The 24,786-nt window shown below is 38.1% G+C and overlaps 1 protein-coding gene and 1 long non-coding RNA gene across 2 annotated transcripts in view; one reads left to right on the top strand and one right to left on the bottom strand.

Moving 5' to 3' along the window:
• Positions 1-495: 495 nt before the first annotated feature.
• Positions 496-24,786, bottom strand: part of LOC309477059 — a 44,513-nt gene continuing 20,222 nt past the window's right edge. The window contains exons 2-3 of the long non-coding RNA XR_014198511.1: positions 924-1,037; positions 496-839 (exon numbers count right to left, since the gene is read on the bottom strand). This is a non-coding gene — a long non-coding RNA (uncharacterized lncRNA). The remainder of the gene's footprint in view (positions 840-923; positions 1,038-24,786) is intronic.
• Positions 12,693-14,492, top strand: LOC309477001 (uncharacterized protein). Its single transcript, XM_082140157.1, has 4 exons — positions 12,693-12,817; positions 12,985-13,146; positions 13,354-13,402; positions 14,348-14,492. The coding sequence occupies exons 1-4, from the start codon at positions 12,700-12,702 to the stop codon at positions 14,439-14,441; spliced, it is 423 nt and encodes a 140-aa protein (XP_081996283.1). The 5' UTR covers positions 12,693-12,699; the 3' UTR covers positions 14,442-14,492.

The following is a 24,786-nucleotide window of genomic DNA, read 5'->3' as shown; positions in this document are numbered from 1 at the left end:
TGTAACCTGTTAATAGAAACATGAAAATAAGTCTTTGCGGCACAACAATTTTACATTTCATTGGAGTAATTGAACAAACTTAAGGATTCAAGGAAGTCTGTGAACTTTGAACACCAACTTTATTTTAACTTATCACAGAATATTTCTCAGTCTTTATTGTCCCCAAACAACCTCTTCTGTTCTTAAATGTCAGGTTGTCATCTAGAGTTCGGCGCCACACACTCATAGACATCAGGCTGAGAAACACACTGATCCACAGTGGACTTTACAAACTCTCTGCAACCGCAGCAGAACATGAACATCAGGAACACCTGAAGGCCACGAGCCTCCTCTCCTTCTAAACATATTAAAGTCATGCAGAAAGATTAGAAATAAATATCCACAGTGAGTCTGTCAGTGAGTTTTGCTGGATGGTTAAGCGAAAAATATATATTTTTTAAATGATACGAACATGTGTGTGTGTGTGTATCAGAGAACGTCACATGAGGAGGATCATATTTAACATGGAAAACACAATACTGTCACAACCAGATGAACATGCAGTATTTCACTGATAACTGACATCAAGAGAATTTTAGATTCAGAACAAAAAACTACACAATTATATGAAAATATAACACCATTCACACACTTACACTATTTACACTTATTCCAAAGCCTAATAAACGGACACAGTTGATTTCTCCCGCTGGTTTGTTTTCTGATGAAGATTGAAGGTCTGGAAACATTAGTTCATCATGTTCTGTTATGAATGAAGATGCTGTCCGGATCTCCAGAGTCCAGAAGAAACTTTATAAAGAGACACATGCCGTGTTCATCATCATCTTCATCAATATTCACTGAAATATAAATAAAATATTGATCATCTGATCATCAGAGCTGCAGTGTATGATCACAGACATGAAGCCCAAACATGATCTTACATTAGTTTCAGGCCTCCTCACATCATTGATTCAGATATCATGATCTCAGCTCATGTTTGATCTTCTCTGATGATTCAGATCCACTCTTTACAGGAGTGTGTGGATCCACAGAAACTGTGTATGAAGAAACATAATATTATCTTCAGTTTAAAGAGGGACAGAACAAACACATACAACACTAAAACTGCACAAGATAATAATGATGATGATAAAGCTGATAATCTGTTGATGACAGGCAAATGAAGTTATACTTCTGATGAAACGAGACACTGACACTGTTTTCATCTTGTTGTGGCAAAAACAATAACTAACAAAACAGCATCAAGGCATAAGAAACATTCAGAGTCAAATTGTATTAAAGAGAAAAAGGTTTATTCTCTTTAAGAGGTTTGTTCACAAAAATACCGCGACAGCTACCTCGTGGTAGGAACAAGACCTGACCACACAGAAAAACAGACGGTCTTTTATACCTATAGTCTCTTCTCCTGTAACTTTCCGCTCCCCCAATGAACCAGATCTAGCTGGATCTAAGAGGTACAGTGGTCTTTCTAAGTGGTCGTTCTCACCCCCGTGAGGTCGAAGCCAGATAGCCCGTCTACCTTTTGTTGAAATTAATGGCCCTTCTGGCCACCCTCTGTGTTTTATTGCTCTCCCACCTGTATGGCCGAAAAGTCTTTGTTTGTAGCCTGAATACAAATTATCCATACTAAAAGAGTTCGAAGGCTCATCTGACCATTTGTTTTGCTGTGTGTGCTTTTGTTCCCGTCACAAACATACATACATACATCCCAGGAGATTGAATTGAAAGAAAACCCACACAATATCTGAGAAGTAAATGGGAAAGAGTAAAATATAAAATTTCCATAACAATTCCTCCTCTTTATCATTCTCTGATAAACGATTTAGTTTCATTAACATTAGTTTTGATCAAATAAATAAGTATTTTATCTTAAACCGGGCTAAAAATTAATAAACATTGTCATCACGTTTTTTTTTTTTTTTCGGTTGAGAACCAGACCCTCATTTCAGACCCTGCATCCTTCTAACCAATGTAGTTGTTCAAAATTAACTCTAATACTTCCATTACGGACTGTCTTTCATAGCTTATTACACATCAGTTAATAGATTTTCTACATTTGCACCTAACAAATCAATACCTAGTTTGATTCAATCAAATAAAATCATAAAACTTTTCTTCAACCATTAATTGGTCAACATTTTCCTCCAGGTCTGTTGATCATCTTGTTGCCTCATGGATGTTCCGTTTTCACCAATATGACACTTTGCGTGCCGTAGAGAGGATTTTCCACCGTAGGCAGGGAGAGATATGTTTCTAGCACATATCATTGATCCCCCACTTTATTCTTTGCGTTGGCGTGTGGGGTTGCTGATGTTGGTTTTGTAGTTTAAGGTGAGATGCTTGGACCCAGGTCTAACACTCTTCAATAATTTTCAAATCCTTACAAGATTTTCCTTTAGATCACGATCGCACCCCCACTGGAATGAGTCATTTACTGTCTGCTGTCACCTGTGAAAGCAGCCCTTCAGTGATTTTGTTAGTGACCGCTTGTCTTCTCGTCCCTTTTGGTGTGACCTGTGGAATTTTCAACCTGAAACATATCATCGGATAATTTCTTGCTCATTGAATAGCACTCAGGGTCCTTTTCCCCTGAAGAACACTCATCCCACGTTGCTCATGTTAACAAAACAATACAGAATCAGTTCTGTTTGGTTCAATCCATCCTGACATCCTGCAGAATGAAAATTTTAAGTTAGGCATTACACAGGGTTAGGCACTGTTTCTTCACTTTGCTCATGTTAATAAGACAAAATGTATACATTTGGAAAAGAATCAGTTCTGTTTGATGCAATCCATTCTTCTGACATCCTGAAAAATGAAAATTTTAAGTTATGCGCTGCGCAGGTGTGGCACCTTTCTGCCACAATAATAACCCAGGCCAGGATAACTAGTCAAATTCATCCATAGCCATTGTTTTCACTGGGCACAGTCTGCCCTGCCCGTTCACTCCTGTATGACAAGATCAGCTGGTTTTAGACAAATGGTCCTTCTAACCTCCTGGGCTTTCCTGTCCTTCTGACCCCCCCTGAAGAGTTGAAAGGCTCTTATCTGACCATTTGTTCATGTGTGTGTGTGTCTTTGCTCATGCCATGTGCGCAAAAGTCTGCATCTCTGTAAAGAAAAACAAATGTTGAGGTTATTGTCACATAGTTTTCTTTTGTCTGCTGTGCTGCCGCATGCCCTGGCGTGTCCTGTTGAAACAATTCTTGTTATTAGCACACTTACAGATACAAACAATGCACACAGCAATTTTGTTTGGGGGAATAATGGCTTCTTGCAGGGCTTTTACCCAATTAAACCCAATGTCCTTCCAACATTTAGCTTCCCACCTGTGCGATGGCTTTCAGCAAATGTGAACCCCTTAGTAAACCATATTTGGCAACTGTTATCATCCTCCTCTTGATGCACGAGATCTCATCTCGTGCATCAATTTAACATAATAAGATTCTCTTACATTTATCAGACGCTTTTATCCAAAGCGATTTACATTTCAAGGTACACATTTACTTTCTTATCAGTTCTTGCTTTCCCTCGGAAATCAAACCCATGACCTTGGCGTTACAGGTGCCAAACTCTAATGTTTGAGCTACAGGAAAACTGCAATATTTGTTCATATTTATTTGGTAACATTTGTTTGGATAAAGTTTGTCCTTCAGCCAAATTTCCTTTAGACATCTTTCTCTGCCTCTAAAATAAAAATAGTACCACAATTTCATCTTCTTATCAAACTGTTTTAAGGCAACGGCCCCTAGTCTCACAGCGTTTCTTGCTTTTCAGGCCTATTGTTTGGTCTCTTAACCCTCTGGGGTCTAAGGTGTTTTTGGGGTCCTTGAGATGTTCTGACATGCCCTGACATTTGTGCTTTTTTCAGTTGCTTATAAACATATTTATGGCAAAAAAAATTACACACTATTTAGCACAAACAGGGCTACCATAATATGTGAGCAACAAGAATGTACATGTCTGCATTTTTGAGAGAATAATGTTTATGCGTGGTTATTGAAAAAACTAAAAACTAAAGTTTCTGAAATAAGACCACAAAACACATACTAAATATATGTCAATAAGACTTTTGTCTAATGGATGTCATCGCCTAGTGTTTTTTCTTGAAATTATGTGAAAATCACCCTGCCTAATCATTCACATAACACAATACATTGATTTGAATTTTGCAAAGTACTTTCTGTTTGGAAAGGCAATATGCGGAGTGGGCGTCACAGATCATGCATATTTAGTGATTCACACCTTAGGAGACAATGGGGCCTGCATACTTAATTAGCCATTCATTCAGGTGAGTCACTGAGCCACAAGAATGCAAGAGCAACAGTTGGAAGCATCTCAATTCTTTTTTATTTTTCCACATATTGTGCTTGCAATTTGGCCTATAATATCCAAGGAAAACATGTCTAGTAATTGTGCAGTTAATTCTCATACTGTATTTTCAGTTTTGGAATATTTAACCTCTCCCCAAATTTGTCACTAATAAAAGACAATAAAAATTATTTAAAGAAAAGGCTTATATTTACCTTTTAATAGTTTGTTTACATCTACCTTGTAAATATATTTTTTTATTAAAAAGGTTACAATTACAACAACAATTCAAGTGTAATCTTTCTTTGTAAAAACTAAAGTATAGCCTACATTTTATCATACATATTTCAAAGTTAAGGATTTGATTGATTATTTGATTACTTTATTTTTGACAAAACATACTATATTTAACATGAGCAAATATTGGCAAACAAAAGCTTATTTGAGGTGGCAGATATTTTACAGTAAAAATGTATAATCTATCCAAAACTAATCAACGAAATGTTGTCTTTCATTTTTATTATAAGAAATATAAATGTTAATTTGCAGTTTAATACGTTGCTTATACAAATACATTTTATTTCAACATATTTCAGTCGATTTTTACTCAGTATAGCAATACAGTTTGCTAAAACCGAAACATTCATTCACAAACAGAAACGCCTGACTGTAACGTTGTTTTTATGAAATATTAGGGCATATAAATGTTAATTTTCAGTTTAATACGTTGCTTATACAAATAGCCTACATTTTATTTCAACATATTTCTGTAGATTTTTACTCAACTCAGTATAGCAATACAGTTTGCTAAAACATCATCATTCATTCACACAGAGACGCAATTTAAATTTAAACTGTCTTTTTGCGAGCTGTGATAAACAGCGCGCATCTCTGCGGCTGCCGTTCATTCATTCACAGAAACGCGATGAGAAGGAAAAAAAACTTACTACAGTATTCGGATCCTCTCTCCTGCAATACCCGCACTCTGAGGTAGATTTTCCGTTATTATTATTCCTCACAGCGCTGCCAGATGGTGTAAACACGTAGGCTACAATGATATGATTAAACTTGTGTTTTCTCGAGCTGATATGGGGGCGTTCACAGGTTTGCCTCAGTAATTTGCATTTGAATAGCACGCGCTCTCCGTGGGCGGGTTCACATTACATTTGAATGAGCTCTAATTAGCTCGACTGGAATCGCTCTCTTTTAATACAGATTTCACAAGATGAGAATATTAGTTTTTTATATAAATTACCTCATTTTAAAGAAGAGAACTCAAGCTTCATGCCTGTGTGTCTGTACGCCTGTTTGACTCAGTATTCGCTGAGTTATTGTTCATTTTCGGACGCGTTTCAGAATGGTCTTCACTGACAGAGAGAAGGCAGAACTCGCATCACGTTTATTTTTCTTTATTTGGCAAAAAGCACAACAGTTTGTTTTTATTGTGAGTATACACAAAAATAATACACATTTAACAGAATCGATTGATGTATGAAACTTGCTTGTAATATCAAAGTCAACAGAGCAAAATTAATTTCTTTTGAACTGAACTGAAAAAAATCCAGCAAAACGCGCGGGCGCGTTTGTCGACCTCAGAGGGTTAAACACCTTTACAATGATCGTGTAGATATGAGCGATGGGCGCCGCCATGTTAGTTTGTGCCGCAGTTCAGAGAATCGGGTCTGTTGGATTTACAACACGTGAATTCATCCACTTCTCCCGAAATACATGAGAGTAAGCGGCCAGTGAACTGGGAGAAGAATAGAGTAAACTTTAAAGCTACTTACACAATGGGTTTCTGATATGAATAAAACGTGTCATCAAATTTTAATGGAAAAGATTTATTATTGCTGTTTCCATAGACATCAGTGTGTATTTTACAAACTCTAAATAGTTGTTTTAGTACTTATATGAATTTAGATGTCTAAAACACTGAATAGTTGTGATATATGACAGCTCAGCGCCAGTCAACACGCAAACACACTTTTGAATTTCTCAGTTGATCACGTGATGCACTGACCGTTCTCATCACAGCCGTGTGATCGTACGTGTGAAAGGGTTAATGAACGAATAATTGATAGTAAGTATACCGAGAATAATCAAAGATCTAAATTAAATCATAATCAATATTTATGATTATTTTCTAATAAGAAACACAGAACACTGAAAAGACATTCACACGTTATACCTGATTATACCATTATACATTCCTTACAAAGTGGTGACCCCGACGTGATCTCCAGCTGGCGAGTGTCTTTCAGAGAAATATTGGGACTTGCAACAAGAGGTTTGATCTTCTCTTTCTTCAGCTGTTCTTCAGCAATGTTTGAGTTTGGCTGAAGCTCGTCTTCCAGATTATTGACTTTAACCCTCGCCTGCCTCGTGTTGTTGCTCTGTATATTGTTGCAGAGACGATATTGTGAAATACTTTTTAAGTTTTCGGGTAATTGTATCTTACTGAACTTTAACTCACTGTTGTTGTCGCCACTGTGTGTTTAAACACATTGGATGCCGTTTTATTTCTGTAAAACCCCTTTCTCCTCTTTTGGGCTATTTAGGGAGTTAGTGAACATTTCTGTTGTTCATTTCTTTTCTCTGTCTAGACAGAGTATTTTTACTTTATAACAAAGTAGTCCAGAGTACTTTTGCTGTTTTGGCCTTTCCTCCTCCTGAAGAATATTTTGAGTTGCTTAATTTATACTTTATAAATAAACCTTGTTGAACTGGGATTTACTGTCAGTCATTCGGGACAGAGGAACGGCACACTAACTCAACTCAAATCTTTTTACTTTTTCACTGTTACTCCTTCACCTCAGGCAAATGTTACATCTGGCATATAACAACAGTATATAACTATACATAATAAAACTCTTTAATGGTTTTACATTGACTTTCAGCCGTTATTCTGTTCACACTCATCTGATATGAATCAGTTTATATTGTGAGATGTAATGATCTCTCTGATGAATGTGATGAATCTGATTATGCGACTGATCCTGTAATATAATCTGATCAGATGAGTCTCTTTCTGCTTCATATGAGACACATGATGATCCTCATTGAGCTTCAGATCAGATTCTCTGATTTCTCTTCACTGTCTCTGATCCTGAAACTAAAGGCCTTTGAGTTTCACCTCAAATCTACTTCTGACATCTAGTGGACAAAGATGAAAACTGCAGATCATATTCTGTGTGTTAGGAGGAATAGAAAACACACACTCATACAGATTTATTTACAATGCCTTCATTTCTATTTTAAACAAGTGACATTCTCTCAGTTTAATTCACTGAATGTCATTCATTATCAACTCACAAATAATAATGTGATTTTACATTTTGTGTGAATGACTGAACTTCTAGCAACTTCTGCTTTAATGAATACTATGATGTGTTTGTGAACAGTAGATATTGAGTATTGAGTAAGTGTTGATCTGTTGTTGTTCTGAACAGCTTCAGTTCGTCTGTTAAAGTCACTAATGTTCTGCTGATGGAAATCAGTGTTAATAAATCAGAGATGATTAAATGAGCAGCTGATGGAGTTTATCAGATCTGAGATTTACATTTAACATTCAGACTCTTGAAACTCTTCAGGAAACAATACGGCTGCGTCTCACATCAGATATTCAGAGGATATATTGTTTTGAAGAAGTTGTAACATCACAACTGTTAAAGGTACGTTCTATAGACTGAGATATAAGACGTTCTTAGATTGAAATTCTTACACATCTTCTGTACAGAATTTAATTTAAAATAATTTCCATTATTTTGCTGAAGTGCAACAAGGCAATATGGGAGTGGATCAAAAACTATACCGATATCAACGATGATATCGATAATAAATTGTATTTACCTGTGAAAACAAACCTGGAAAGAGACGTGAGGATTTGAGGAGAATAACGAGAGAATCTTTGTGCATTCCAGTGAATTATTATTGGAATATATCGTAAATTAAATCGGGAGAACAGAGCACAGATGTGCAGGATATGTTGTCCTTTTTCATACTATTAGAGCTGAATGCAAAAAAATAATAATAATAATAATCACAAGGAAAAGAATACAGCGACTGAAAAGAGCTTTAGATATTCTCATTATAACATATCACGTTGTGTTATTCTCATGATGTCTGACATTTTTTTTAAATAATGTCTAATGTAAATTACTGACATTACCCTTTCTCATGACTCTGTTGACTGTGTACTGTAAGGTTGTAGTAATGGTTATGGCAATGGTTATGAAATAAAAAACGCAGTTTGATAACTTATGTCTTGTGAGCCACATTTAGTGAAGATTGACGTCAAAACATCATGACAACTGATGAACCAGCAGAACAAATATTAGTAGTAAAAGCAAGTGATGTATCGTGTGCACATTCACAAACCCATTAACCTGATGATAATGCTTCATTTACATCCGTTCGAATCATCGCTCATGACCACAGATTTGTTCGACATTTGTTTAAAATGACCTGCTTTGCAGTTGCTATGGTTGCTGTGTGTGAAGATTCAAACAAACACTTTACAGAAACCTGCATGAAACTGTAGATACTTCTTCTAAAGTGTGTGTTTGTGTGCAGGACTGACTGACTGACTGAAGCTGGCGAAGCAAATACACAGACCCTCCTGTCTGAACAAGGCAGAGGATACGTCTGCGTATCTACACACACACACTGCACACATTTTACCCTAAAGCTACACAATGGGTGTGTCTCAAACAGAAGGCTGTGACCTAGTTAGGCAGCATATCTCGGCTGCCACGCCATCAAGGGTTGTTGAAGGCCGTCTCAATTTGAAGGATCCTTGGAAGATGTTAGTTTCGCGTCCTTCCTTCAGCCTGTTTTGAAGGATGCATCATATCATTCATGTCCTTCAATCATCAATCACCCACAACCCATCGCACACATTCCAATTATCGAAACAGAACTGCTGGAAAACGAGTCGGCACTGAGCTTGACTGAGTTTATTATGAAATGTAAGACACAAATAATGGGTGTTTCTCAATTCTAAGTTTGAACTTGCCAATTTAGACTCAGGAGAATGAACTCTTTAAGAAAAGCTCTGTAAACACTGGGTCGGTTCTTCCGCCTCCGTCACGCTTGACCTTTCAACGTGATTACGATGTGGTGCATCACAGCCAGTGCAAGACCAGCATTTGTCATCATTAATATTGTGTTCTTCTGTTGGAAATGACCGATAATCTTCCTGCATCATCTTCTCAGTTTTGGAGCTATTAAGCTATTAAGTAATCACATATCAACATCTCTGAACTCTGATCAACCTCTCCATCGAGCATCACATCTGACTTCTGAATGTCTTCAACTTCAGGAAGTAGTTTAACCTGATTTCTGATTGATCTTTGTCTCTTAAACTCTTTTACCTTTGATTCTTGGTCAGAAGCTTCTGATTCTACACCTGATTCTTGAAATGCTTCTTTGGCAAAAAGGTGATGTTCTTCCAGTATATCTCAAATCTGAGTTTCAGTTAAAAGAGACTTATCAACATGGCATCCATCAAACACCTTTACATTAGGCACACTACAATTCTTTTCCTCAAATTCCCCTTGTGTCTCAGCTTCTTCCTGATCCACTTCTACTTCAATATTGTCTTTTACTCCTTTTGCAATTTGCAATGATGTATATCAAGCAATACTCTGAGAAGACACAAGTTCCTGATTCAAATCTCCATCAGACTAATGTGGAAACAGAAGAAAGTCCTCGTCCTCTCTGAACAACTACAATTCCCCACAGTGGCTTTACTGAAGTCCTGATTATACTGCTTTTGGAGCAATTCCTCAAACCTCAAACCTGATCCCGTTAACAGTCACAGAGGGTGAACCAGCTTCATTACCGCAGTAACTGCTCCTTTCTGAATGTCTATTGTCAACCCGACCCAATAGGGTTGCATATGTACCATTACCGTAGCTGTGTATTACCTCCCTAAGCTCCATCACTGGAAATGCATTGGCTCCAATCAGTAAATCCACATTAGCCTTAATGTGTGGGATTTTACCTCTGTCCAAATATGGCCATTTGGATTTTTCCTCCTGCGTTGCAACACAGTCGACAGGCACTCTCTACAGATCATACACTTCAGGAGGGGAAAAGAAACCACTGCTGTTTATTCCACTGATCTCTAAACCATCAAGAACATTACAAGCAGTGTTGTGTGTAACTCATTACAAGTAACCTGAGTTACATAATCACATTACTTTTTCAAGTAACTAGTAAAGCAGTGGAAGAGTGGGAGGAGCCAGAGTGGAAGAGTGGGAGGAGCCAGAGTGGGGAGTGGGAGGAGTCCGAATGGAGGAATGGGAGGAACCAGAGTTCAAGAGTGGGAGGAACCAGAGTCCAAGAGTGGGAGGAGCCAGAGTGGAAGGAGCCAGAGTTCAGGAAAGGGAGGAGTCATAATTCAGGAGTGGGAGGAGCCAGAGCTCCGGAGTGGGTGGAGTCAGAGTGGTATAACTGTCCCAGCTGCTTAGAACTGATAAGTTACAAAAAAAATAAAAGGGGGGATCATATTTGCAAAATACCCAGGGAAGGATATAATGTATTTAAAAAAATCAAACAAAGAATAATGGAAAAAAAAAACCAGCCAAAAGATCATAAACTCTTTTCAAACATATATTGAGGCATAGACAATATTTACATAAGCACATGCTAAACAATCACCAGCCAAGCAAACTGTCCCAAATAGCAACCGTAGGTGATCATAAGAGGATACTGGAGAATGAGTTAATGATAGATAAGTGGGATGTCAAAGGTCAGTTTTCTCGGGATGAGAGCAGACTTGTCTGTAGTGTTTAAGTGGTCACATAGATGTCCTTCCTTGGCTAATGGTATTTCTGCCTCCAAAGGGAATCAATGAAATAGGTCCTCTGGTAAGTAATCCAGTAGTAACATAATCGCACATAAAATAAAAAACAACATCACCTAAATTATTTTCATTAATCCTGTATTCCTCAGGAAACTAAATATATAATTAAACCATGTTTCACCTGAGCTTCTTTGTAGGATGTCTTCTAAGTTTAATCTTAACTGTTTTCTTTGCAATTGTGAACTTAATCTTTGTCTTTCTTCCTGATATTTAGGACATTGTAGTATAACATGCTCTACAGACTCTGGACTATCACAGACTTCACAATTGCCATCAGCATGCTTCTTCATTATTACCAAAGTCTTATTTAATCTTGTGTGCCCATACCTCATTCTTGACAACACATCCTCCTCCTCCTTGCTTCTGTTCATATTTCTGCCCTTTCCCACTTTATTCTGGATATTATAGAACTGTCTTCCAGTCTGCCCATTGTCCCTAATGTTTGCCATTTACCCTTAATGATGTTTTTAACCATACTCTTAATTTCTACTTTGCTATAATTAACCTCAATATCTACATTGGGATTTCCAACTGCTTGCTTAGCACATTTATCTGCCGACTCGTTTCATATGAGCTGGCACCCATATAAGAGTTATCTCAATTCCTGATTGTAACAGATTATTTGCAACTTGTATTATTTCAATTACAATATCCTGTCTTGATTTTGACTGAAAAGTTTTGATGCTGATCAAAGCTGAGCTGGAATCTGAAGCAATTACTGCCTTTCTTGGCCTATTGACTTCCACCCAGAGCAGAGCTAGCCACACAGCGACTGTGTTCGCTGTATAAACTGCCAAATCATCACTGATTCTTTTACCTATTTTAACTTTTAGTTTTGGGATGATATATGCTACCCCCATTCTTTTATCAATCTGTTTAGATGCATCTGTATATATAATTAAATCCTCTCTATACCTCTACATTAAATATCTCTGCGCCCTATACTTGTCGGTATAATTCTCCTTCTGCTACTTCCCCTTTTAAATCTACACATGGAGTGCTACTAGTGAAACCTAGTGGCTAGGATGAACATAGCCCCCAGGAAAAGATAGCCTGCCTTGTCACAGGCTGTGACTGTTACAGGGGAAGAGTGGGAGGAGCCAGAGTTCAGGAGTGGGAGGAGCCAGAGTGGAAGAGTGGGAGGGGCCCAATGAGATCAGGAGACACAAAACAATAATAAAAGAAAGAAAGAAAACACACCACAGTACACCATGCAGTTTTCACAAATATACGTCTTTGGACGTAAAATAAGTGATGTTTTTTGAAAATGTAAAGTGTGTGATGGTTTTATTTTATGTGTGTGTGTGATGGTTGAATTATGGTTTAAGACTGTGGAGTGTCAGATGCTCAGGTTTTTCTTCTTAAAAGTTAGAGTTAAAAAGAGAGTCTGAATGTCATTCAAAAACAACAAAATGCTTTCGGTTACATCAGTTCACATGGATTAACCCGTATGCTGCTGAACTACACAATGCAAAACATCTAAAACATTTTTGTTCGTTCCCTGTAAGAAATGAGTTATGAACGTCAGCGAAGGCGTTGCTCAGTGTTTCTGCTGTAAGAAACCAGTTCCACCAGTTCAACACAACAGCAGATCTCAGAGACGCAGTGAATATATCGCCTCTTCAGCTCGTCAAGGTGAGTAAACATTTCATCTTTAATTGTCTATAAAGAGATTTATCTATTTAAATCCGGATATTGATGTTTGTATTAAACTGAAACTCTAAACCTGTATTGAACAATAATCATTAACACTATTTCAAATCCTCTTTAACTCTAAATTGTTCCTGTTTTGTTTGCAACAGACATTCTACAAAGAGAGAGTTTAAGAGAAATATCGCATGGCATGTGGATCAATCTACAGAAGAAGAGAAGAGAGAAAGATGGCGTGTTGAAACCTGAAGCAGGAGAGGAGAAGAGCGAGAGACGAGCTCGCCGGAACAGCTTTCAGAGCGAAAGACCGAACTGTGAGTTTCAGGATAAAACACGTCGTTCATCAGCAGATCTGAGTCTGAATCAGTCCTGAATGCTTCATTCACTCTATATAAACTATATATGATCATTTATACATTTCTTTATCCAAAGCAACTTACAAAGAGTTCAAAATATTACCAATTCATGAATCAGTTCAATCATTCCCTGAGAATAAAACTGTTTATGTTTTTAATTTGTAGATTCTTGTGATTCAGACAGTTATTCTGAGATGGGAAAGTCAGAGATGAGGTAAGTGTGTGTGTGTGTGTGTGTGTGTGTGTGTGTGTGTGTGTGTGTGTGTGGGGGGGGGGGGGGGGGGGGGGGGGGGGGGCTGGAGGGAACACGTTACATTAGTGAACATTAACTACCAATGAACAATATTCTACAGGGGTTTCTGATCTCAGTTCATGTTCATTTCAACATTTACTAATACATTATTAAAATCAAATGACCGGAGCATTCATCATTTTTTGTGTTCCTGTTTCTCTCTCTCTCTGTGTGTGTGGGTGTGGGTGTGTGGGCATTGTTTAGCTATACTTGTAAGCATCAAATGTCCCCACATTAGTAATAGTAATGTAAATAGAATAGTAAAACTTGAGATTCCCTATGATTGGACTTTTTGCTGGTCCTCAAGGAAAACTGATTAATAAACATAACAAAATGTTTTTTTAGTTTTAATGTAAAAATGCAGAAAGTTTTGTGTAGGTTTAGTGTGTGTGTGTGTGTGTGTGTGTGTGTGTGTGTGTGTGTGTGTGTGTGTGTGTGTGTGTGTGTGTGTGTGTGTGGTGTGTGAGTGTGTGTGTGACATTGTGTGATAACACTTTGACTATCCATTTGCACAGTTTTTTTTTTGTCAAACACCAAATTTCAAACTCATCGATGCTACTTTATACATTTTCCATGATGAAAAAAACAGCATCAGCATCAAGACGACATTAAATTATTGATCTACTGACTGTAAATCCTGTTTGGAGGATCTGCCGCATGTTGGTTATATAATTACCTGTTTAATTTTAATTGCATTAACTTCTGATTATCGTATTGTAAACCAAATATGTCGCCCTGAAGGTTGATCTCTGGAAACAGTAAATAAAGTTCAAACTGAAGTGAATGATGCAGGAATCTGATGTTATATTGACAAGTATGTGTGTGTGTGTGTGTGTGTGTGTGTGTGTGTGTGTTTTCATTTTCTAGAAAGCAGCAGTTCCTGTCATCAAACCTGCAAGTTCTTCGTCTTCACTATCTTAAGTCACTTCTTAAACATATTTTATGTCAGACTCAGAGCTAAAACAGTCAGGAAGGGTTACAGTACACCATGACCGTGTGTATGATTTTCATACGTGATACAGCTTACAATTTACATTATTGACTAATGTATCACTGTATGTGTCGTAATAGTACAGCACGGCGCTGGCAACGGCAAGGTCAAAGGTCACGAGTCTTAGGAGTCTCTGAACACTTCACCTGCACGTCTGACACTCGTTCTGTGAATAATGATTCATTAATGAGCAGAATCAGTGTGTAAGCCACAGTGTACTGTAAACACACAGTGAAATGTGCCTCATGCACCTCTTCTTTACGAGAGTGTACAGCAGGCCATTTCTGAGGTTTACTCTGAAGCATCTCTGGACACTTTATCCACAGATCCTTTCATGAGGAACATCACAATCAATCTGTCAGCAAAGTGTTTCAATGGTTTCCTACATGATACAGCTTTACATGAATTAATGTATTACTGTCGTTCACCATATGATATAACAGCACGGCGCTGGCAAAGGCAAGGTCAAAGGTCATGAGTCTAACAGAGCTCTGAACTCTTCACCTGCACGTCTGACACTAGTTTTATCATTAATTTAACTCATTAATGACCAGAATCTAGTGAATCGAAGTAAAAAGCCACAGTACAGTAAATATGTAATATACTCATTTGCACACTGTACAGTGACATCATGTACCTTTTTATACCTTTTCTTTACAAAGATTGTACAAAAGGGTCATTATTTCTGGTGTTTACCTATGAAGCATCTCTGGGTTAAAGAAAATTCATCCACAGATCCTTTCATGAGGAACATCACAATCAATCTGTCAGCAAAGTGTTTCAATGGTTTCCTACATGATACAGCTTTACATGAATTAATGTATTACTGTCGTTCACCATATGATATAACAGCACGGCGCTGGCAAAGGCAAGGTCAAAGGTCACGAGTCTAACAGAGCTCTGAACTCTTCACCTGCACGTCTGACACTAGTTTTATCATTAATGTAACTCATTAATGACCAGAATCTAGTGAGTCGGAGTAAAATGCCACAGTACGGTAAATGTGTTACACACACATTTTCACACTGTACGGTGACATCATGTACCTTTTCATACCTTTTCTTTACGAAGATATGTACAAAAGGTCATTATTTCTGATGTTTACTTGTGAAGCATATCTGGGTAAAATATGAGTTTATCCTCAGTTACTTTCATGAGGAACATCACAAGCACACGTGTGCAAATCTGGGTTTACTAAAACTAGATTACCACACTAAGAGGTGAAATAGAGAGGGGTTTTACTTTATTTAAACAAGTAAAACAGCACCTTTTTATTATTGCAAAGCAAATATTTCTAGATTTCATTGTGATGAATGTGAACTAGAGTTATATATGTGACCCGTGATGGCATAATGAGTCTGAATGCGCACAGGATAATTACAGCCAAAACAAGTGAAAAATGTAAATTTTGGTAGATTTTGAGGTTTTCTAGCGATCTCAATACTCCAAATAGCCATTAAACATCTAAAAGTATCTTTATTTGTGTGTTTTCTGAGGGAGTATCTTTCCCTTGTCCATGAAATGCAGTGTTTCTCTGCTCTATTCTCGACTGCCGCTTCCTCACAGCACAAGTTTAGTATCGCTTTAAAGCGCAATATTCCAACTTTGTGAATATTCATAGTGAATTCTCGATGGCTCGAGTCTGAACCAATGAAATGTGATTTTCAAACTCATGCTGATGTAAACAGAACCATATTACTCGCACTGACTGACAGATCCGAAGCGCACAAAGACTCTCAGACATGTGCGATCCCGATATACACACACACACACACACACACACACACACACACACACACACACACACACACACACAATTACAGTATTTCAAAATATCTGACTTGGTTTATCTGTTGTTTAAAGTGAACGTTTAACTGTTGAGGAAAAACATCTGATGTGTAACATTATATTAGATCCGTGCGGTGCCTAATATAGGCTGTCTGTTTCACTAATGTTGATCAAATGGTATCATAAAAAAAAGTTTTCCTATAGATATTTGGTTTTGACTTAGTGTGTGCCACATTTGGTGTTATTACCAGGGATCTCAAGGTTTAGTTGCTGATTTGGAACCTTCAGAAAACTTTAACTTGATTTTTCTCAAAATTGACTTTGCTGATTCTATCGACTTCAAACATCGACCTATTTTTAATAGAGAATGTGAAAATAACAATAACTAATTTTTAGAAAATTTGCTCATTGCGACTCATTTTGCCAACACGGAAAATAAAATGTATACAGCAAATAAATTTGACTGTAATATATCTCTACAACTCCATGTAAGAATAAACATGGTTCTTGTAAAAATAAAGAAATAAGATATTGTCACGTCCGTTTAGGTCTTGATCCTGTTCATGTATTTCCATAGTCATGTTTCCTGTTAGTCATGTGCTTCTCTTGTCTCTTTCTGATTGGTTGCTCTTGTCATGTGTTCATCAGTTCTGTTTCACCATTGGTTCATTATCTCGATCCTTCTTGTTAATCATTAGTCTGTGTGTATCAATAGCCTCCATGTTAGCTCTATTTGTCTAGCTTTGTTCCCTGTTCTGCTTTTGGTGAGTTCACATGTTCTCATATGTTCCTAAATCAAGTCAAACCAACTTAGATCTTTACTTTGTATCTGTTCACTTTTGGATTCAATAAAACTGTCTTTGGATTCAGTTCAACTCGCCTACAGGACATTCTTTACACATATTCACTTAAATTGCTTCTTTGTGTGTTTATTTTCACATTGTTCTTCATCTTTCAAATGATATAAATCAGCAAAAGAGAGAAATGTGTCTGGACTGAACGCGAGATCTGTTATGATTGTCATGGGGAGAGTTAAAGATCAGACGTGAGCTTTCCAAACACGAATCTGCTGGAAACATGTTGTACAGTGAGCTTTATATTCATGGATTACACCACAGAAGAATATTAAGACATTAGAAGAACAAAAAGCTGGATACAACACCGTTCTTTTAGAAGACAATCATAGTCTGTTTTGAAACTTAATAATATTTTCTTAAGGAATCATTTAAAATCAATCAAACAGTTTACACTTCATTTGTTTAACTGTGTGGACAAACTGATGGCAAAAATCTGCCATCACAGTCTAGATGTTTCTTAAGACAATGGGCCCTATCTTGCACCCAGCGCAATTGACTTTGTACACCGACGCATGTATCATTCCTGTTTTGCACCCGCACACAGCGGACTTTTCCCTCCACAGAAGCACGTCGGTTAACTAAGAAATACACTTGCGCTCCCAGGGGGAGTGAGCTGGAGCAGGAGCGGGAGTGGTCACTGACTGAAAAAACCTCGTCTAAAGTCAGCGTTGCGCATGTTATTCATATGCTATTTTAAGGGCGCATGCTTGGCCATAACCGATGTAGCGTGTGCACAACACACACACACTTTGATTCTCTAATCTACCCAGAAGCAGCAGTTTTCATTTTTGCAAATCATACATTATTACGATAGATAGATAGATAGATAGATAGATAGATAGATAGATAGATAGATAGATAGATAGATAGATAGAAGCATGAATCTAGCTTACACATTTACCCAAATTATCATACGCCTGTTTAACCGAAGCTAATCTGGGTGTGTTTCTCCATCCCCAATGTCACTTCTCTGTGTTTTACGGCCCTGACGAGAACGTCGGTCTCCTCGGCTGTGAACCGCGCCTGGCAAATCCGCCGTTATAATAGCAATCCGCCATGGAACAAGCACGCCTGCTCTTAAAGGGAATGTGAGATGACGCTCTGATTGGTTTATTTCACATTACGCCCAAACCACACCTATGAATAATGAAGCTACTTCAGACCAACCAATTTTAGATTTGCATCGGGCGCAAGCGTCATTTATCCCGCCGGTATAATAGCAACAGCGCCCGAGACCCGCCCACAAAGTTACTTGCGTTTCGCGCTTGATACTTGCGATTCAGATTGTTAAAATAGGGCCCTCAATGTGTATCATGAATGTAAAGCCACACGGTTCAGTTTATCAGGATCAGTGTCTCTCTCTGCTGGAGATCATCAGTATTACAGCAGATCAACAGAAGATCACATGATCATCTACATCAGGGATAGACAACTTCGGTCCTGGAGGGCCACTGTCCTGCAGAGTTTAGCTTCAGCCCTGATAAAAACTCACCTGCCTGTATCTATTTAGTAATCCTGAAAACACTGATTGCCTTGTTCAGGTGTGTTTAATTAGGGTTGAAGCTAAACTCTGCAGGACAGTGGCCCTCCAGGACCGGAGTTGTCTATCCCTGATCTACATCATATCACACTTTACAAGAGGTTTGGGTACTACTCTTCCTCTGGATAAAAGGCAGGGAGAAGTAGAGTAGGGTATGTATCTAAGCATCCAACGGGTTTGTGTGAGAAATGTGGACAGAGTGAAACTGTAGAACATATGATTATTAATTGTAATGGGTATGTTGAAGAAAGAGAAGTGCTAAGAGAAGAATTATGGATGAATGAAGGGAAAGAGTTAACATTAGAGAATATATTAGACTCAGATATAGGAAATAGTATGGTTAATGTGTTGTTTCAGTTTTTGAATAATACTGGTTTAATGAAGAGAATTTAGGATTAATAATATGTGTTTAGGCTTATAGAGAGAGGTAGAAGATGTGGATGAGGTATAGTGTGAGTCAGGGTAAGTAAATCTGGAGGTAAATAAGGTTACGGATGGGAAGCGGGAGTTAAAGGGAAGTGGGGTGGAAGCTGGAGGAGCTGAACATGCAGCGCCAGTGGGGTTTTTTTGTTTTGTTTTTTGTTCTTAGGAATGTTTCTGATCCAAGCTCCAAGCTATCGGGTGATGGCAGTAATGCACTGTTAAGTGCGGTTGCCAATAAAGCGGAAAAAGAAGAAGAAGAAGAAGAAGAAGTAGGGTATGTTTGGTTGGAGAGAAGCATGGCCTCCTTCTGCTAACCTTATGTGTAGAGTCCGGGTTGAGAAACTGTTGTTTTAGGCTCATCCAAGTAAGTGTTGTTCATTTTGTGTTATTATTAGGGATGTCCCGATCAGGTTTTTTTGCCCTCGAGTCCGAGTCATTTGATTTTAAGTATCTGCCGATACCGAGTCCCGATCCGATACTTCTATAATGCAAAAAAAAAAAAAGAATAAAGAAGAGCGAAAAAAACAGATCCAGGATGTTCCTTATTTTTTATTTAATTCACCTTATTTTAACATTCAACAACTCTGTTAACAAACAGAGCACTTATGTGAGGTAGCTTGAACAATCAAGTAGGGTGACCATATTCCAGGTCATGACCGGCCGGGATTTCGAGATAGCCCAAAATATCCGCGATTCGGCTTTTGCTTTCTCGTCGCCATTCATTTTGTTTACATGTACACCTTTTGATTCAGTAGTACTGAATTAATTCCGATTGGTTAATCTGAATGTAGTGTTTACATGAACGCTAAACAAGTGATTGGTTGATGTGCGTGTAAGCATTGATAAGAAAATTCCTGTGTTTTCGTCTCGATCGGGATCCGTGTGAATCAGAATGCATGACCTGCAAAGCTGGTACGTACGTGTCAGTGTCAAATAACGTAATAATGTAAACATAATGAATGGTGACTGTTGAAAGCAAAAGACGAATCCCGGGCATTTTGGGCGATCTCAAAATCCTGGCCAGATATGTCCTGGTTAAACAGGACGTATGGTCACCCTAAATCAAGTAATAAATAAATTCTTCACTTTTGGACTTTAGTGCAACAGTAAATATTTTTAAAAAAGTCTAATATATAAACAAATAGCACCTCAACTTAAAATACCCGGCAGGCATGTAAACAAATAAAAAATAAAAGTGCCACAGTGTTTGCCAAGCCAGTAATGTCCTTTTAGGAACTGCACTCCTAACTCTTACGCCGGTTTCACACTGCACTGTTAGCAGAGCGTGCAGCGCGTATTTTTTTCGCCGCCCATGTTAACAGATTAAACCAGGCTTTTAGAGCATTCACACCGTGCGCAGAGGTGGCGCGGCAGTGCGTATAGCAGAGCAGAGCAGGAGTGCCGCGATCGTTTCGGCGCCGAGTCTAATTTTGCTGCGCCGCTTTTGCTGAATTAAAGTGACAATACATTGATCATGGCCAAAATACACCGCAGTTTTATCCAAAAAGTGCATTGATGATATCTATTGTGTTTTAAACAGTCAATCAAATGACCAACAGCAATTTAAAAAGAAAACAAATGTCCAAAAACAAACTTGTTGCCAAAACTTTTCTCTTAAATGTATTTGAAAACGAAAAAAAGCAATGCCAACTTATCCATTATAGACTCTGTCTGTACACAACCCACGGTTCAGCCGCGCGTGACAAACGCTGCCAGTATGAAAGCAAAACGCGTGTGTCCTGCTCCTGCTCACCATATGCACTGCTCCTGCGCTGCTTACCCCTCATTTACACCGCACACGTCTGCGGCGCATTACGGCTGCGACACGGCTACCGGAGCTGATCGCGCCCATTCTAGTCAATGCTTGTGTTTACACCGGCCGCGACGCGGCGCGTTTCAGAAGCTTCCCAGAAGCGCCTCTCCGCGCCACTTCGCTAAATATAGGCGCCTAGTCTATTTTTGACGGACTCGCGTCCAAGTCGCACCGGAAATACAAAATAAAAGTAAAAAAAAACATTGTCAAATTCAAAATAAACACTCTGTGCAAAAACCCAAATGTATTACACACCAATATCCTTGGTAGAAACCATAGACTGTATGGTAGAAACCCAAAAATCAAGAAAAACCACGTCGGACAGGCAAATCACGTGGTCTCGTGGCATCCAGTCGCTCCGCTTCTGAAGTGCTCCTGGTGTGAGTTGGCACTGCGTGGAGGACGGAATAAAACCTTGTCGCAGACGTAATGCACCGCACACGTGTGCAGTGTAAATGAGGGGTTAATGAGGGGTTACACTCTAATAACGCGTGCAGTGTGAAACCGCCGTAACTCTGTGTCACCGCATAATAGAGGTGTTAAAAAATAATGAGAATATAAATACATATATATCCGAGTCCTGATCGGGAGGTAACGTCCGATTCCGATCGAGTCTGAAAACACGCGATCGGGCCCGATTTCCGATCACCTGATCGGATCGGGACATCCCTAGTTTTTTTTATTTTATTTTTTTTATTTTTTTTTATTAATGCCATGAACCAGAACAATACAATGAGACATAATCACTGAAAGTAAACAAATACAAATAATAAAGTAAAATAAAATAACAGTGCCAGAGGACAATAATTTTTAAACACAAAAGAAAAAGGGTGCTATTTTAGATAACATCATACCTGCTTACAATGCTATAAGCTCTAATTGCTTTTTTACTTGTGCAGTTACACAAAACAGAACAATAAAGCTTAAAGTCGTTTTTAAAGCAAGGAAAGTTAGGTTTGGAGTCAGACCATTTCATTTTATGAATATGAAACTTCCCCATTAATATTAATAGTTGTATGAAATATACCTTATCTTTCTCAATTCCATTATCATTGAAGTGTATCATTATGTCAAATCCACTCAGCTGTAAATCAATGTTAAATTTTTTCTTAATTAAACGCTCAACATCAATCCAAAATATTTTTGTATATATGCAATGGTAGAACAAATGAAAAATTGTTTCCTTTTCACCTTTACAAAAATTGCAGGAGTAATCAATATCCAATTTAAAACGTTCTAGCACATGTTTTACTGGATATATTCTATGCATTATTTTAAAAGAAACTTCTTTAACTTTGTTATTAATGTAAAATTTATCTACTGTTCGCCAAGCATTACGCCAATTTACATCTCCAAAAACAGATGACCAGAAAAACCGAGCTGGAGGGTAAACAATATTATTAAGTATATTTCTAATATAGTTATTTGAGATTTTATTTTGTAAAATATTTATATTACCAAGAAATATGTTACCCATGGTATCTGTAAAATTTAGATCTTCCTCCTGTGATGCATTTCTAAGAAGAATCAATACTTTCCTAGGAATTGCATCCATTACAACAGCAAAGTCTTTAGGTCTAACTGGTATTTTAAATTTATTCAAAAATTCTTTATATGTTAATAAATTTCCATCATTATTCAAAAGCTGACTAACTAATATAATATTGTTTTCAAACCAGTAATCAAAAAAGAGAGATTTATTTTTGTAAAGGATGTCTTTGTTGTTCCAAATATAATATCTCCTATAGGTGAAAAGTTATGTTTGTATGCAAGTGTCCATGCCATGAGAGCTTGTTTATGAAATTTTGCAAGTTTAAATGGTATTTTTTCAATTGAATAATTACACTTCTGTAACAACAATGACTTTGTGTTGGGGAATTAATTAGCTCAAATTAGCGGTAATATTCATCAATGTGAATATGCATCTGTTGCTTCCATAAATTAATTTATTCAAATTAGGGAATAGGTCAAAATCTCGGCTTGTATCAGCGATTACACAATTACTTGTAATAATCACTGATAGAGACGGGTAGCATTTACTCAATTTGGGGGAATTTGAGGTAGAAGTTGAGTTTGTTCATTTACCATGCAGACTGGCCGTCCAGCGGACAGAATGTATACTTTATGAACGGAAATCGGGCGTCTTTAACACTGATAGATAACACTTTCTTGTGGCCACAAAGAAGATAATTATCTCCGTGTTTTAGACAATTTTAGGTTTCTTTTAAGAATAACCAATCGTAGAGCTTATAAGGTAAAATCTGCACTCATCAGGGACTCAGAATTTGAAACAAAACAGGCAAACTTAATTCAAATGATTTAACAAAGTTTATTTAAACAAGCTAGCGATTACACAATTATTTTAAATCACGCAGGAGTAAAAATGCATAAACAAAACAGGCAATATAACGATCGTAATACAGAGATACAACAAAATAAAAAGGTTTTAGAGAGAGATTGGGAGAGGGAGAGAGAGAGAGAGAGAAAACTCAGCGAGAGGAAACTAAGTTGAGATACGAATGATTTTAGGTGTGTGTGTGAAAATGGAGATGGTAGCGTTTGTAAGGTGGGTGTGTCGCTCCGTGAGCACGTGGTAGTGTGTTTATCTCGGCACACGTGGGTGAGAGTGTGTGTGTGTGTGTGTGAACGTGTATGTTTGTGTGTGTGAAAGAGAATTTAGAGGGAGAGATAGAAACAGTTTCAGTCATTCACCACAAAACCCCAACGTTTCTCAGTAATATTTAGGCAACTTTAAACAGCATTTCCTTCAGATTGCAAATTTAAAAGATCTACGTTACTCTGTTTGAAAGATCGGCCTTCCGTGGGTGCGTTCGTCTGTGTTGGAAAAGACACCTGGATCACGTGGTCACAGCGTTCTGGTTGCTATGGCGACTTGAAGCGAGCGAAGACTCAGCAAAGATTATCTTTAGCCTTAAGTTGGTTTTGTGGGTTGGTTTCAGAAGACTATACTGAAGTAATGGTAGTTCTAAGAAAAGACTTGGAAATAAAAGGAAAATAAAAGCGAGCGGAGCTTCCTTGAGGGAAGGAGGCGTGTCTTCTTTCTCTCTGGCGGACTGCGATGAGAGGAAGAGGGGCGCGCAATTTTAAAGGGCTAAACTCACGCCTCCCTCACGTACGTGGGCCAATCGTCTTTAACAACGTATGGGCCCACCTCCTGACGTTTTGAGGTCTATACGCCTCCTTTTCCGCGGGGTTTTGAACGATGAATTCGTCCATAACTTAATACCACTGGTATTTAATAAAACAATGCATTCTCTGATATTTTGTGTTAAAGATTCAGCATCGTTGTTGTTCGTGGAACACGGCAATACCGCGAATGACAGTTCTAATATCTGAAATCAAGGAGGTACATCATTTCTTGTAATTGTGGACACCACAGAGTGATTACAGGCCAACAAACTACATAGGCATAATATTTGGGACAGGGGATCAGACACACATCAAGAAAATACATTTAAAATATTTCATACAAGGATTTGAGTCCCACGTGGTGGACCTGCGTGTATTTCTGTGTGTGTGTGTGTGTGTGTGTGTGTGTGTGTGTGTGTGTGTGTGTGTGGTGTCAAACAGAGTTCACACCATGCGTTGAACTTTTGGCTTTCCGAGCCGGGGAGGGTGAGGGTGTAAATGTGTGTACGTGCGTTTGAGTCCTTGGATTGATGTATTAGGCACAGATCACATGTTTTGGGTATCTGGTCTCTAAAACACTGTTTTATTGTCGTGAAGAGTTAATTAGTGTCTATGTGTAAATCAGTGTCCGAGGGACTCCCTAGGGGGGAGTGCTTTCGGGATCGCTCTCATTGGTCAGCGTGAGGCTCTCCCGGCCATAAACAGACGGTCTCTGTTGGTTTAGACGTAAGAGATCATGTAGAG

Source organism: Leuciscus leuciscus (assembly GCF_965113295.1).
Source record: "Leuciscus leuciscus genome assembly, chromosome: 16".
Classification (NCBI taxonomy): domain Eukaryota; kingdom Metazoa; phylum Chordata; class Actinopteri; order Cypriniformes; family Leuciscidae; genus Leuciscus; species Leuciscus leuciscus.
Note: the sequence above shows the minus strand (reverse complement) of the source record. Positions and strands in the feature narration are given on the sequence as shown.

What these genes read in the sequence shown, in the direction of transcription:
- LOC309477001 (XM_082140157.1), top strand. Translation starts at nt 12,700, where the DNA reads ATGAACGTCAGCGAAGGCGTTGCTCAGTGTTTCTGCTGTAAGAAACCA. An exon ending in CGCCTCTTCAGCTCGTCAAG is followed by an intron (nt 12,818 to 12,984) that starts GTGAGTAAACAT and finishes TGTTTGCAACAG; the next exon opens with ACATTCTACAAAGAGAGAGT. An exon ending in TCAGAGCGAAAGACCGAACT is followed by an intron (nt 13,147 to 13,353) that starts GTGAGTTTCAGG and finishes TTTAATTTGTAG; the next exon opens with ATTCTTGTGATTCAGACAGT.